Source organism: Lissotriton helveticus, chromosome 1_1 (assembly GCF_964261635.1).
Source record: "Lissotriton helveticus chromosome 1_1, aLisHel1.1, whole genome shotgun sequence".
NCBI classification, from domain to species: Eukaryota; Metazoa; Chordata; class Amphibia; order Caudata; family Salamandridae; genus Lissotriton; species Lissotriton helveticus.
In genome coordinates, this window is record NC_136057.1 from 2017181795 (window position 1) to 2017197803 (window position 16009).

The 16009-nt window shown below is 47.6% G+C and overlaps 1 protein-coding gene across 2 annotated transcripts in view; it reads right to left on the reverse strand.

Moving 5' to 3' along the window:
- The window catches only part of PRKACB (protein kinase cAMP-activated catalytic subunit beta), a 288944-nt gene that overhangs the window by 130685 nt on the left and 142250 nt on the right, over positions 1-16009 (reverse strand). For both annotated transcript variants that reach the window (XM_078644794.1, XM_078644785.1), the window contains exon 2: positions 3861-3922. In XM_078644794.1, the coding sequence (XP_078500920.1) occupies positions 3861-3922 (62 nt within the window). The remainder of the gene's footprint in view (positions 1-3860; positions 3923-16009) is intronic.

Below are 16009 nucleotides of genomic sequence, written 5' to 3' on the forward strand. Positions count from 1 at the left end.
ACCGACACATGGGTCCAAATAAAACTGGGATCTGACACACACCTATCGAGAAAAATAAAGACCAGTAAAGGACTAAAACAAGGCTGCGTCCTAGCTCCAACGTTGTTTAATCTTTTCCTTGCTGATCTTCCCGAAGAGCTACAGACAGTTACATCACACGCACCTCGGTTAGGAAATATTACGCTCTCAAATCTGCTTTACGCAGACGACCTGGTCCTCATCAGCCGGACTCCTATTGGCCTCCAAAACCTTCTGGACAGAACCAATGCATTTTCGAAAGCAAATCTTTTAACAATCAACTTGAGCAAAACCAAAGTCATGTCAATGAACTACAACAAAAAACGGAAACCCGCATGGTACCTGGACAATCAAAAATTAGAATTGGTGACCTCATATAAATATCTAGGAGTCATAATAGAGGGCAACGGCTCCTTCAAGAAACAACTAGAGGCCATTCGCCGGAAAGGCATGACTTTCCAACTATCAATGAGGCCCCTGCAGAAAGCCCTCCCGGATAGGACTCTAGCGCCACTCCTACAGGTAATAAAAGCTCGCCTACAGCTTATGCTTTCCTACGGCAGCGAATCAATGCGAGGTAAAGATGCAAGCACTCTGGACAACACTATCAGTCGTGCATATAGGGCAATCTTCCACCTCCCTAAAAACTCTTCGCCCGCTCAAATTCGTCTTGAATTTGGACTGCTGAAACAAGCCGTGGAGAGGAAAGGCCAATTCATAAAAAGCTGGCGCAAAATCAAAGACGCCGAGCAAGGAACCCTAAACGCTAACCTATGGATTGAGCTCAATGCCAAAGAAATCTCACCTGCAAGGGCCTACCTAACAAACTCACTAGAGAGCCTAGGACTAAACGAGCTCTGGGAAACAAGAACGGACTTTGGGACCTTCAAAAAGGCAGTGTCGAAAGTCATCAAACTGGTCTACTCACTTGAGGACCGAGCCACCCTAACCAAGAGAGCGCACGGTTGGGCTGTGCTAGAAGGGTACAAAACCACAAAGCCTCAAGAGTATCTATCAACGGGCCTCACTCAAAAAACTAAGAATAAGTTCCTAAACATGCGCTTAGGCAACATACCCATAGCACGTCATCTAGCACCATGGAAAAGGCCTAATCCATCAAACGCATGTCGCCTTTGCCAATCTGAGAAGGAGGACCTTATACACATTATTTGTATTTGTAAAGCTCTTGTGGATGTAAGGCGTTCCATGCTTCGGCCCCTATGGAATCAGAAGGGCGTAAAAACCTGCAGGCAAGCAGTGATGCTCTGTTTCAATCCCGAAGAGACTCAGTTAAACTGTAGAACAGTCAAATATTTTGAAATAGTGGCCAAAAAACTGAATGAAATAACACCTGCGTGCGAAAACATGACCACACCAGGAGAATAGTTGTCTTCCCAAATGGCCCTAAAAACCATAAGGCCCACAAAGACTAAAGTCAAAGCAATTATAACAAAATACGAAATCATTCACAAAATAAAATGAAAAGATAGTTGGGTGAAATAATTAATCACATTAGGAGAACAGTGATTTTCTCCAATGGCCTTACACCATCAGAACAACAAGAATTAAGGCAATGACCAATATGAAAGACTCATTAATTTGCTACAGACTCCTTGTGATTTTATCAAAGTGTAGCACCCTTTTTTTGTAAAAGCTTTTTTATACAGTCAATGACTTTTTATCTATTGTGTAACATTGTGAGTTTTAATTAACTGTACAATAAACAAATTCAAAATTCAAATTCATGTGCTGCAGTATGTATTAGGTCACCCATGGGAGCCCATGCAAACTGTGTCTGCAGAGCTGCCATTGAAGTCTGTATGAAATTGCGCTTGTACCTTTGACTTTGGATATAAAGTTTGCCTTACATCCCGGTCACTGCACTTTCTGCTTGTAAGTCACCGCTAAGGTAGGTCCTAGGGCAGGGTGCTTGGTTTTAAGTGTGTGGGTTCCCCTGCATGAGCAGAGGTATCCCCTACAAACCCCGGACTCCATTTTCTGGGTTTGTAAGTGCGGGGCAGCCATTATAAGGTATGTAGTGGGAACCAGCAAGTCTTGATGTCCAACTGCATAATGGCTGTCTCGATGCTGGTCATGTTTGGTATCAAACATGTTGGGATCATACAATTACATTGATTCCAGTGTAAGTTGCATAATACTATGTACTGAGGGGCTCCTCCAGCTGGCCACTTGATTATGCCGCGATACATCTTGGCCCCTGGGAGCATCTGACTGACTAGGTCAGATGAGTATTGTCCCCGACACCCTCTTATAGACGTGTCACCACATAAAATGCCCTTCACCTTTTTAGGGTTACTTAAGAGCTTTCCTGAGGGTGGGTCCTTTGATTCATCCCAACAACAACTTCTAGAGCCGAATGTCTGTCGTATGAAGACTCTTCAAAGATTCTTCAAATGGTGGGCACTGGAACTCTGCTGTTCTTCGAGCCAGGACCAAATACAAGACTGTTTCGGTGGGAAGATTCCAGCGGCATCTTTGTCCCTGTGCTTCTTCAAGTGCTTACATAGGGTAGGCTAAGATAGATATATTAGTTGCCATGGTCGGGCAATTACTTTTCTTAGTTGTATTTGTTTACTGATCGTAGCAAACCTGTTTCAAACTAGATTATGATCATTTCAATAAATGCATTGTAAACTTCCTTCGTGTCTTTCTTCTGTTTACTATGGACAAGCATGAGTGAGAATGAAAGGCGATAATCTGCTACAACTGTTCCCTAGGACACTAGAAATTCATGTCCTAGGTTTGCTAAAATCACTTGTTACTCTGGAAGGTTAGGAGTGCAGGTGAGGCACGGTAAGCAAGACTGATTCGGGCCTACGGATTCTGACGTGGTAGTGAGACTCAGCCCCTACAGCCTGACGTCCTGTTCTCCCAAGACACAGTTCTGTTTTGAAACCGAATCCCTGCAACATATAAAGTCATGCTCAGGGAAATGATACTAATTTCACAACAAGCCTTGACCTGGAAAGGGAACTAATTAGAAAATCACTATATACTTACACCCTCAGAAGAGATATAGGCATGTAGGCAGATGTGCCCGACACTCCAAGAGTTGACAATGGTAATAGAGGTGTGCAGACTGGAATCAACCACCATACTTGTGAGGTGGGGTATGCTCAAAGCTTCTGAAAGGCTTGGTAAGGAACCTTAGACCTTGGACCGAGTAGGCCATTGGGAAAAATACTGAAGTGGGGATCGCCTTATGTGCTGTACGGAAGGGTAGGGTGGATGAAAGCGAGGGCAAAATGTATACTGGTTGTGTACCCGACCATCGCCTAGTTCACCATGTTTGTTTTTTTCTTTGTCATGATTGTTTTGTAGGTTTTGACAACTTTCAACAAATATAAAAAATTAAAAAACTGGGCTAAGAGCAAAGACAGGAACAGAGAAAAACAATAAAGGGAGAGTGAGAGACAAGAGTTCAAAATAAAAACTATAACACACAAGGACAGCATGCATTTACAGGACTGATTGTGTGCACATAACCCTCCAGCAGAAGGAATAAAAATACACCAGAAGACACAAAGGAGTTATTGTAAGTTAACACACATTAAGGAGGCACTCAATATGCTTCGGCTCTGCATTTATTAGGCTACAGAACAAGATTCAGAAACTTGCAATATCAGCATAACATGCAGGATTATCGAAAAGTAAAATATATTGTTGTGCCATATTGTACTTACAATCAGAGCTTAGATGAATCACTGGACAACCAATTAATATTTTCTACAATTTGTGAATGCTGACATATTCGAACATAAATCCAATGAAAGCAACAAACAGCAGTTCAGTAATACTAAATATTAGGAAACTGAATTCACCTGAGGAGGACTTTCCCATTTTCTTAAAAAATCTTCTTTGGCTTTGGCTAAGAATTCTTTCACTGAAAAAAGGAAATAATTTACACATGAGCATTTTCAGAAGACACAAATGGTCAGATTCTTAAACAACTTCAGTAACAGGGAATAGCTTATTATAAATAAATATCAAGAAAGAACATTAAGGTCCATATTGCTCTTCTAAAACAGGCAGATTGACTCCATAATCTCTTATGACAGAATTGCAAAAATGCCAGCAATCAAATATACTGAGCAGGCACACAGAGTGAAGTATATCACTAGATGCATACATATAACAGCTTTCAGACTCAAATAGTTTTCAATATTAGATCAATTATTTTCTGAACCTATCATCTTGCCATGTGGGGTTCCTCAGGGCTACTACCTGAGCCCGACCATTTAATCTATGTCCCCAAACTTGCTAAGCTTATAAGGCCTTTTGGGTTTCAGCTTTCTCGTATGCCGATGACACACAAATCATAGTGCCAATTACCAAAGATATGGAGACTGATGCTGCCAAGTTACCACTGGTACAAAATGCAGCAGCAAGATTCATTCACGATATTCCCGAATACATATATTCTCCTCGCTGTAAAGAAAAACAGTTAAACCTAGATGGCAAGCTACATATAAGGAAAGCAACACAATAGAACTTCAACGCTTACATGCTGGAGAGAAGTAACTAAAGGTAAGAGCTCCAAAAGGGAATTCGCCCTTTAAAACTCTGATCACTTCTGATTAGCTGAAGAACAAGGCATTCTGTTTGTCTTCACTCAATTTTTGTATTTTGTGAACTGTGTACCAATGTCATCATCATGGTGCTTAAAAAGTAGGCCTAGGACCCTAACAACAATTCTGCTTGATCTGTTTTGGGGGGTTTTCAACGCAGTGCATAATCATTCAAATAAGTAGAAATTCAAATATATAATTACGTTTATTCTTTTCATTTACTTTCTGTGGAACAAATCCATATTTTGAATAGCAATATTGTCCAAATACAAGAGGTTTGGCCATTTACAGAACGCAGCTTTTAACAAAGATAAACATTATGGCAGGGCATATATTAGGCCAGGTGTGGGTAGCATCATGCTACCGATAACCACTATATGAAAGAATGATTAGCATTGTGGCTATGTTAGGCTCTGTACTGCTACAGACCTCAAAAATATACCAAACAAGCATTTACAATGCAATGGTCTCGCCTTTGCAAAAGTTAGAGCTATTGGCATTGTAAATGACAACATTTTTATTTATGTGTTGGTTTTGAAAACAGATAAATAAATGGCATTGTCATTTACAATGCCAATAGCTTAATCTCTCGCAAATGCAAGACCTATTGCATTTGCACCCACACAAACACACAGAGCAACACACAGAGCCACATGCACCCACACACACAGAGCCACACAGAGCCACACACACAGACAGAACCCCCCCACACACACAGAACCACACACACACACACACACACACACACACACAACCACACACACACACACACAGACACAGACAGAACCACACACACAGACACAGACAGAACCACACACACACACACACACACACACACACACACACACACACACACAGACAGAACCACACACACACACAGACAGAACCACACACACACACATACAGACAGAACCACACACACACAGAGCCACACACACACACAGAGCCAGGATGCGTCACGTCAGATTACGGGCCAGCGTCCTCGAGTCAATCAACTCTGAGAGACAGCTGGGGACCCCAGCCTACACTGCACTGTGCTCCCCAAAAGGACAGTGGCCACCTTGTGATAACAGAGCACAGCACCCCAAACCAGGTCCCGCCTCGACCCTATCAGAACCCACATCACCAAACTGGGCTTAATTTGTATACAAAAAGAAATACAGTTGCCCAAAATGTTTGTTAGGAGGCTGCAACTAATTCCCTCCCAGTTCACAATGCCCGCTTCCTTCTAAAGGTCATTTCCCACTTCTCCCCACTGGCACCACTCACTTCTGTATAGAGAGTGTCAAAGCCAGATTGCAGCCAGCAGGCAAAACCAGCAGGCCAGCTTCCCACACAGTGTGAGCGTGTGTGTGTGTGTGTGTGGGGGGGGGGTTGCGCAGGGGGCGGCTAGGGAGAGTTAGACACATGTTCCCATGGCACTTTCCATATTTTAAAAGTTGTGCAACTCCTTCACAAAGTTTCCCATAGAAAATTAATTACAATAGGCACACCTGACAATAACTCTGTATGCTCTGCAAAGAGGCAAAGGATTGAATTGGCACTATTGAGAATCTTTATGGCACGGTGACTTCGCTAATAGACACTCGCACTGCCTTCCCTCATCCTAAACTACAGAGCTCTTAGGCATGCTATCATTACCACTCAGCCACCTCTGGAACTCACTCTGAAACCTAAAGGCGGCTCAGTTTGCAGTATGTGCTGTGCAAGATTCATATGTTAAAGGAAAAACAAAACTGCAGAAACACATCATCTGGGAAAAGAAATCACTCTCAGGAAATAGAAGTCCACATACAATGCATTCGGCAGTAAAGCGTGAAAGCATCACCGACTTAAATGAACATAAGGGTTGTTGCACATGTTGAGAAAGAAATCATTGTCTTTCCTTTTAAAGTGGGCCTTTCTTTAAAGCCCTTGTGTTTAATTTAAAAACTGTTGGTGCTAACCATCACCATTCCCCATATAGCTGTCTCACGCACTTTCACACTCACATATTCTCTCTCTCTCTCTCTCTCTTTGTCACTCACTCCTCTGTCTCTTTATCCCTGATTGCAATGACAGGCAGCCCAATATGTTTTAATAAATAAGGCAGCACACGTTTCTCACTATTTACAAAATACTAATGTGCAGTCAAAAACCATTGTTTAGCATCAAAAGAGTCGTCCTCCCCTACAATAGGAACCAATGAGCAGGGTCCAACGAGGGGGGGGGGGCTAGGAGAGCAAGCACAACCAAGAGAGGGGGGGGTCAGGAGAGCAAGCACAACCAACGAGGGGGGGGGGGGAGGGTCAGGAGAGCAAGCACAACCAACGAGGGGGGGAGGGTCAGGAGAGCAAGCACAACCAACGAGGGGGGGGGGGTCAGGAGAGCAAGCACAACCAACGAGGGGGGGTCAGGAGAGCAAGCACAACCAACGAGGGGGGGGGTCAGGAGAGCAAGCACAACCGAGGGGAGGGGCCAGGAGAGCGAGCACATCCAACGAGGGGGGGGGGGCAGGAGAGCAAGCACAACCAACGAGGGTGGGCAGGAGAGCAAGCACAACCAACGAGGGGGGGGGGTCGGGAGAGCAAGCACAACCAACGAAGGGGGGGGGGCAGGAGAGCAAGCACAACCAACGAGGGGGGGCAGGAGAGCAAGCACAACCAACGAGGGGGGGCAGGAGAGCAAGCACAACCAACGATGTGGGGGCAGGAGAGCAAGCACAACCAACAAGGGGGGGCAGGAGAGCAAGCACAACCAACAAGGGGGGGCAGGAGAGCAAGCACAACAAACGAGGGGGGGGTCAGGAGAGCAAGCACAACCAACGGGGGCAGGAGAGCAAGCACAAACAACGAGGGGGGGCAGGAGAGCAAGCAAAACCAACGAGAGGGGGCAGGAGAGCAAGCACAACCAACGAGGGGGGCAGGAGAGCAAGCACAACCAACGAGGGGGGCAGGAGAGCAAGCACAACAAACGAGGGGGGTCAGGAGAGCAAGCACAACAAACGAGGGGGGTCAGGAGAGCAAGCACAACTAACGAGGGGGGGTCAGGAGAGCAAGCACAACCAACGAGGGGGGGCAGGAGAGCAAGCACAACCAACGAGGGGGGTCAGGAGAGCAAGCACAACTAACGAAGGAGGGGCAGGAGAGCAAGCACAACCAACTAGGCAGGAGAGCAAGCACAACCAACTAGGGGGGGCAGGAGAGCAAGCACAACCAACGAGGGGGGGCAGGAGAGCAAGCACAACCAACAAGGGGGGTCAGGAGAGCAAGCACAACTAACAAGAGGGAGGGGTCAGGAGAGCAAGCACAACCAACGAGGGGGTGGAAGGAGAGCAAGCACAACAAACGAGGGGGGGGTCAGGAGAGCAAGCACAACCAATGAGGGGGGGGGCAGGAGAGCAAGCACAACTAACGAGGGGGGGCAGGAGAGCAAGCACTCAACAAGGGGGCACGGGGTGGAGGGAGAGCTTACCTGCGTCATCCAAGCTGCGGGCCGCGACCAGGAGAGACTCCACACGACCACATTTCTCAGGGGCAAAGCAGAAATTCCTCGGAAAAACGACCCGTGATTTTCGGATTCGGGGGCGTGGTTTTCTTTCTCTCCCCTTTGGCTGGAAGGTAAAATTCCAGCCAATGGGAAGAGGAGAGAAAGAAAGTAAAAAACACACCCCCGAATCCCCAAAAGACGGGGCTTAAACGGAGTGACGCCCCTCTCCTCCAATGGCTGGCCTCCATTAAGGAAGCCAGCCAATAAAGAAGAGGGGCAGGTTTAAGCCCCTTACTGAAAAACATAAGATCTCCCCTGCAAGACTGCACAAGCGCAGCCTTCGCAGGCGGAGACCTAAAAAGGAGACCAAAACTTTCCTAATGGACAAATTCTTCGCCAAACGATCACATTACAATCACCTCAACGACATGTTCCACCCTCCACTTCGGCATTATCCAGGGCTTTTACGGGGGATACCTACCCTGCACTCCTGGGCACCCCACGCAAGAGTTGAGACTGCGTGCCTTCCTTCATAATGTATCTACCTGGTTTGTTTTTTATCCCGAATATATACGGGACTTTAGACTGCGTGCTTTTTTTCTTGTATAATGTATCTACCTATTTTACCCAATTGGTTTCCTCCCCTCCTAACACTTTTGTATACCACCCTCAATCCTGCAAAGCGCTCTTAAACCCTCACGGGTCTGGTTTGCACTCTATAAAACTATTAAATAATAAAATAAATAAGTACGCGCTCCAAGTAGGACCATGTGGGCTTCTTATGCCAGAACCTAGGCACTGAAATTCCGGGGCAAGAATAGTGTAGGCAAAGTGGCTATGTAAATGGCCACTGGAGAATCAAACCAAATTCTTAAATGTTCACAATGAGGCAATGTCTTTTGCACTTCCAGAGCCAGTGTGGCGCCTTCACCAAAGTGATATTCAAGCCTATAAACATACTTCGCGTTTGGACTTTTTAAATAAACTCTTCGGTTTACGAAGGAACTTAGTTTTACATGGGATGAACATGTTGTTCAGGCACTTAAGACCTCTGTGTGGTTGAGACTGAAAGACACTATTGTTTTTCAGCTGATAACTAGCAACACGCCTCCTTAGTTAATGTTTTATTGATTGAGAATCCCATTTCTCAAAGATGAACTTCTGTGAATTCAACCCCCACTTCCTAAAATATCTAAATTTGACATAATCCATGAACATTTTCCTCCAGTCTTATTTGTTAATTCCTGTTTTAGCCGGAAAGAACCCTCAAATAATTTGAAGGTAATGTTTGATTTAGATTACAGACTGTTATTGTGTTCATCTTAAAGAGCATTTAACACCCTACTCATGTCTGTTTCTGCAGGGGCCGAACTCGTTACATTTGCCTGTGGTTAGCCAAGAAAAAAAGAGGTTAAAAGCAGTTATTGCTTGTTGAATGGTAACTTGTATACTGACACCAGCAAATCGTGGGGTAACCGTGAAGGCAGATCCTACTTTCTTACATGTTCTGTGCCGGGCGGCTGTCCACCGCAGCCAATGGCCCTGGACCATGTTGTGGGTACTGTACTGGGCATCTGTCGTACCCTTGCTTCATACCATGATGTGGGTACGGTGCTGGGTGGCTATCCACAGTATCTCAGGGCTGTGTACCATGATGAGGGCACTGTCCTGGGTGGCTCAGCTCCGGCCGGGGTCCCACCAGAGGGGGGTAGAGGTGTGGGGTGCATGTGTCTATCTGTGTGCCCTGCACTCCTGCAGCACCCTTACAAGCGCCTTCCTGCAGGTAGAGTGTGAGTGAATGCAGGAAGTGCAGCCTGAAGGACCCACCTGTGAGCGTGCATGGCTGTTCATATGCTGGTCCTCCCCACAGACTCCCCATGCTTCGGTGCGCTTTATCAGACTATGAATGGCGAGGTGAGGAAGGGACAGGAGGGGGCGCACGCCCTGCCACCCGATGGGTGATATCCCCCTGGAAAGAGTCACCCTGCCCTTCATGCCTGACAACAAGAGCTGGAGAGAGGGGGTGGAAGAGGGGGCAGCGATGAAAGGAGGAGAGAAGGGGAGACAGATGGTGGGGGGGGCGAGGGGGCAGCAGGGGGGGTGTCACCGCCCGACACATAGATCTTTGATGCTGGGCACGGAGGCCCTCGTCTGGCACACACATGAAAGGAGCAGTGTGCCCAACACAGCCCTGGCACATGTGGGGGCGAGCCATGCCAACAAAGCTCTGTGGAGCTGCAGGAAGCACGGGTGGAAGGAAGCAGGGGGGGTCATGGAGGGGGCGAGGCAGTCTGAGGACAAGGGGGAGGGAGGGAGGCATTGTGGAGAGACTCTGAGAAGAGACACAGGGGGAGGGCCTGTGTGGGATTCAGAGCAGCCGGTGCGGATGGTGAGACCGGAAGTATTTATTTATTTATGCGTTTTTCTATAGCGCGGACTTTACCCGAAGGTGTCAGAGCGCTTCACAATAGGAACAGAACTGATACAAGAGAACATTACAAGTGAACAAATTACAAAAGCAAATGCTATGTTACATGAGGCACAAGTAACAATCGTGAGCAAACAAATACAAGAGGAGCAAACGGTGCATTACAGGAGGAACAAGGCTCTGGGGGGGCTTGAGGCCCCAGTATTTTTATTAAATAAATACATAAATAAAGATGGCCGGGGTGTTGGGGCTTGAGGCCCTGTTTTAATTAAAATAAAGTGCACCCAGATACCGCTTCCCTGCGTGGTGCTCTGGGGGGATCGTTGCTGCAGTTGTGTGGGGCACGATTATTAAAAAAATAAAGGTCCCAGAACCCTCGGGCCAACGAAATGGCTCCGGGACTTGTGCTGCGGCATGGTCGGTGTGGCTCGAGGTCCTTTTTAATAAAAATTAATTCCCCCAGAGACCGTTTCCATGCGTGGTACTCTGGGGGCTTGTGAGGCCATGCTGGGGTTCAAGGCCCCCATTTTTAAAAATTAAAGCCCCTCGGAGCCCGCTGCGCTTCATGCAGAGTTCCGGGGTTTTTGTGCGGCTGTGGTGGCTCCCAGAGTCCGCTATGTCCTATGTCTGGGTGCTCCTGTGGGGTCTGGTGTGGGGCTCGAGGATCCGATTTTTAAAAATAAAGCCCCGGAGCACTCTGCAGTGGTGCGGAGCTCCGGGGGCTGGTGCAGGATCCGGGGCATTACGGGATGGCTTTGGGCGGCCCGGGGGCTCGAGGCAATGTTTTAAAAGTGAAGCCCCCAGAGCCCACTTACCGATGGCGCTGCTCAGGGGGCTGATTGCGGCATGTACATGGATCCCACGTGGATCCCAATGGCGGCGGCTGCAGGGTACCAGGCAGCTCCCCCCTCGTGACTGCAAGGGCAGGGCCCGGCCCTTCCGTGATGTCACCGGGGACACCCCTGACATCACGGAAGGGGCGGGCCCCGCCCTCACAGACACGAGGAGGACGCTCCATGCAGGGGGCTCCCCTGTGCCTGCTGTGGCTTTTTAGGTACTTGCAGACCTAAAGAGGGGGGGGTCTGTCAATAAATAAATGTAAAAAAAAAAAAGCAGTGGCAGGGCAACAGGGAGCTTCCTAGCAGGCCATGCCAGAGCATGCCCTGCCCCCTTCGTGATGTCAGGGGTGTCCCCGGTGACATCACGGTGAGGCGTGGCCAGCGGAGCACACATGACGAGGAAGCTCCTGGCTGAGCTTCCTACATGCTGGCTGTGCCCCAAATGGGGCATTCAATAAATAACAAGCATTTACAATGCAACGGTCTCGCCTTTGCCAAAGTTAGAGCTATTGGCATTGTAAATGACAACATTTTTATTTATGTGTTGGTTTTGAAAGAAGATAAATAAATGGCATTGCCATTTACAATGTCAATAGCTTAATCCCTCGCAAATGCGAGACCTATTGGATTTGCACCCCCCCACACACACACACACACACACACACACACAGAGAGCCACACACACAGAGCCCCCCCACACAGAGCCCCCCACACACACATACAGCCCCCCCCACACAGAGCCCCCCACACACATACACACACACACAGAGCCCCCCACACAGAGCCCCACACACACAAAGAGAGCCCCCCACACACACATACAGCCCCCCACACACAGAGCCCCCCCACACACATACACACAGAGCCCCCCCACACAGAGCCCCACACACACAAAGAGAGCCCCCCACACACACATACAGCCCCCCACACACAGAGCCCCCCCACACACATACACACACACAGAGCCCCCCCACAGAGCCCCACACACACACAAAGAGAGCCCCCCACACACACAGAGAGCCACACACACACACACACACACACACACAGAAAGCCACAAACACACACACAGAGCCACACACACACACAGAGCCAATCAGTGAACCCCTGAAGCCCAATGCTACTTAAATAAAGTATTTCCTTTTATATTAACTAAAGGTCACTGATAACTTGTCCCCTTAACGCAACAGTTTCTCGCGTATAAGCGTATCAGACAGTAGGAGTTACTACGGCATAATGACATCGGAAGGATGACAGGCCGAGTTGGCCTTACCTGAATTCGAAGGTGTAAGTGCAGATCACACGTAAATGAGGAGCATGAGTTTACTCAATCACCCACTTTATTTAAATGACTGACAAATTGGCAGCTCTTTGCCAGCTGTCCCTCAGAGGAGGTAATTGTCATCAGCAAACGGCTTCAGGGAAAATATCCTGCGATTTAACGTGTGGAAAATATAAGCCTTACAACTAAAACAAATCTGATAGGATCCTGCGGTGGGGGTGTGGGGTGTTCAAATCACAAAGCTCTGCATTCAGAGAAACAATATTTTAAACTAGGCAAACTCTGAGAAACAAAATACTTTAATTCAGCCATTTACCAAATGAAAATCCTATGCAAATAAGAAGCCCCTGTATTCAAAAGTCTTACTGGCCATAACAGCTCTGATGAATAAGACTCTAAAGAAAGAGTGAACCACTTCAGATTACAAAAGCTTCGTGCAATACGATTGAAGCATTCAAAGGGCAATTTCTGGACACGCCAGCGTCTAATAGTTGAATGCAAAGATAACTCCATACATAGAAGCTATGGACCAAACTTGTCAATATAATGTCATGAAAGGGTCCAATCAGATCTTTGACCTGTCACCCAGGAGAATTCAAAGATGGTTGATGCAAGACTATACACGACAGATATGAAAAATGCATCGATAATTTGAGCTATCAATGTTTCGCCTCGTCCATCACCAGTTTCTGAACCCCCCTGAAATCCATACTTGTTCCTTAGATTTGATAGTAAGTAGTGCATTTGTAATGTAAATGCGAATGAATGCTATTTATAAATGTATTGTTGGTTTGTTTACATAAACAATCCCCAATTCACCCCGTCAAAATATTTTGAAGTAAGGTAACAGACATCCGAATCCTGAGTCCAAGATGCAATGTGTTCTCTAGTGTAATATTTTGGTGACCTCTAGTCAAATAAAGATGCTCTGAACACGAAGCTGTAGAGAATGCGGACTGTTAGTTTCCCACAAACTTAAAATTAAGATGATAAAAAGTGAGCTTGAGACCGACAGGCACCACAGATGCCAAGTAGTTCTATCACGCGTGACAGTCTTTTGCTTATCAGCAGTAGTAGCATATTGGAACGTACAGCCAATAGCTGCAACAGAAACGAAGATACGAGTCCTACTATCCAAGGTACTCGTGGATAACGCAACAGCTCTGTTTAATGGAGTCGTGCGTGACAAAAAGGGGCAACTTCGCAGAGCAAAGTAGAAAACGCACAGCGATATATTATCCTGGTAACTGCAGAAGGGAACAACTGAACATTTAAATCACCCAAGAAACACGACAAACCGCACATGCACGGTGGAACTATATAGATCACCGTAACTGATTGAAATGACATAAAGCAGCAACAACTGTTACTACAAAGACAACAGGGCGTCAGACTGTTGGAATGTCCTGCCTGCATGCCAACCTCATCCCTCCAGTACCTGCTACGGGCTGCCCCCGGCGGGGGCAGTTGAGCCAGCGGGGTGGGATCTTCAGGTGGGACATGCTGCTGGAGCTGAGCTCTTTGCCACTTTGTGCCGGCAGCTCAGTCTTCCCTCTAAGAGTCTATGTCAGGTCTCGTGCCTCCGCTAGTGTGCGTGGTCTCGTGCCTTAGCTTAAGGCCCCCTCTATCAGTGGGCGCCAGTCAGACTCGCAGTGTTCGCTTCATTCACAGTGGGACTCAGATCCAGCCACAAAAACAAACGCGCCTAACTCCCAGCGTTCACCGCGGCCGGCGACAGCTTCCAGCTCCAGAGCTGCCGCTTCCGGGCGAGACTCGCAGACAGCTGAAGGACCGGGGGAGACGTCGCTGCAGTGCTGTCTAGCTCATGTGGACACCCGCACCCCTCTGCAAGGACTACTCTACTGATTCGTTTATATCCTCGGCCACTTCAAATAACGCTCTTTAAATTTGACAAGGTTACAGCGAGCTGCTTAAAGAGTAATAAAACAGCCTATATAAAAGTCAGCAGGGGGGTTTGTAGAATACCGTCCTTTGATTCCAGAGAGACCAATTTCAACTGATGAAATGTGCTAAGTAAAAAAACAAGTCAGGTCCCGGGCCGGCAGCCAATCACAGCGTGGCCCGGGGAATGACGTCACGGGGTGTCCCGGGCCGGCAGATTTGGGGGCGTGTTTTTCGTGCTCTCCCCTTCCCATTGGATGGAAGGTAAAATTCCAGCCAATGGGAAGAGGAGAGGGCGGGACTTAAAAAAAGACACGGAAACGCCCCCGAATCGCGTTCCGACGGGGAAATAGTGATTGACAGCCAATCTCTTCCAATGGCTAGCCTCCATTTATGGAGCTAGCCAATGGAAGACAGAGGCAGGACAAAGCCCAATACTGTAGGATCATAAGATTTCGCCTGGGCAGAGCACTGCTTCGCAGTGCTGCGGAGAGCAAGCACAGCCAGGGGGCAGGAGAGCAAGCACAGCCAGGGGGCAGGAGAGCAAGCACAGCCAGGGGGCAGGAGAGCAAGCACAGCCAGGGGGCAGGAGAGCAAGCACAGCCAGGGGGCAGGAGAGCAAGCACAGCCAGGGGGCAGGAGAGCAAGCACAGCCAGGGGGAGAGCCTCCCAGATATTGAGGCATACTACTGAGCATGCTAGAACGATAGGACAGACTTACTTTTCCATGCAACTTATACATAACAGGAAGATGCATGGACAAGACAAACTTGATCACAATACACAGGAGAGTAGAGTGCACACTGCACGCATGCAAGATCAGGACAACTTAGCTTAAAAAAAAATAATCACACTCAGACCCAGGAAGTATAGGTTAGACATACACTGTGTCATGGCTTGCTCAGGTTACACTGGAGGGTGTATACACAAAACAGCGGCATGCCCAGGTTACATTTCAATTGAAAGATACTCATGTGCAATCAATAAATAACATAACCAATTCAAGCAGGAAACTACAAAACGTTCTTCACGCCCAGCGCTGATTAAATGAAGCTCAAACTATGCCAGAATTTCCAGAACAGCCTCGTTAGAGCGCTACTAATCTCAATATACCATATCCTAAGTCACCCAAGCTATTTTCAAGGACGGATGGCTCACTAATATCAAGTTCCCCACAGAATACTCACATTTTCCGTGTCCCGCTCGTGCACAGTGGGCAGAGGTGTTCTTGTTGGCATCGTACTAACTGTTGTGAAAATCCGCTGTACAGGCGAGGATATCCGAGAATCCCTGAAAGGGTTGTCTCAATAGCTGTATGATAGTCCAGAGGTGGGGCGAGTTACAGTCCTTTAACGCAGAGGGTGCAAAGGGCGGGTGAATGGCACAGGGCGGAGGGGCGGTAAGAGCTGGTAGTATGGAGAGTGAGGCGCAAGGGGAGGGAGGGTCACCATCTGGAGATCAGCTTGGGTCCTGCTCGGCAATG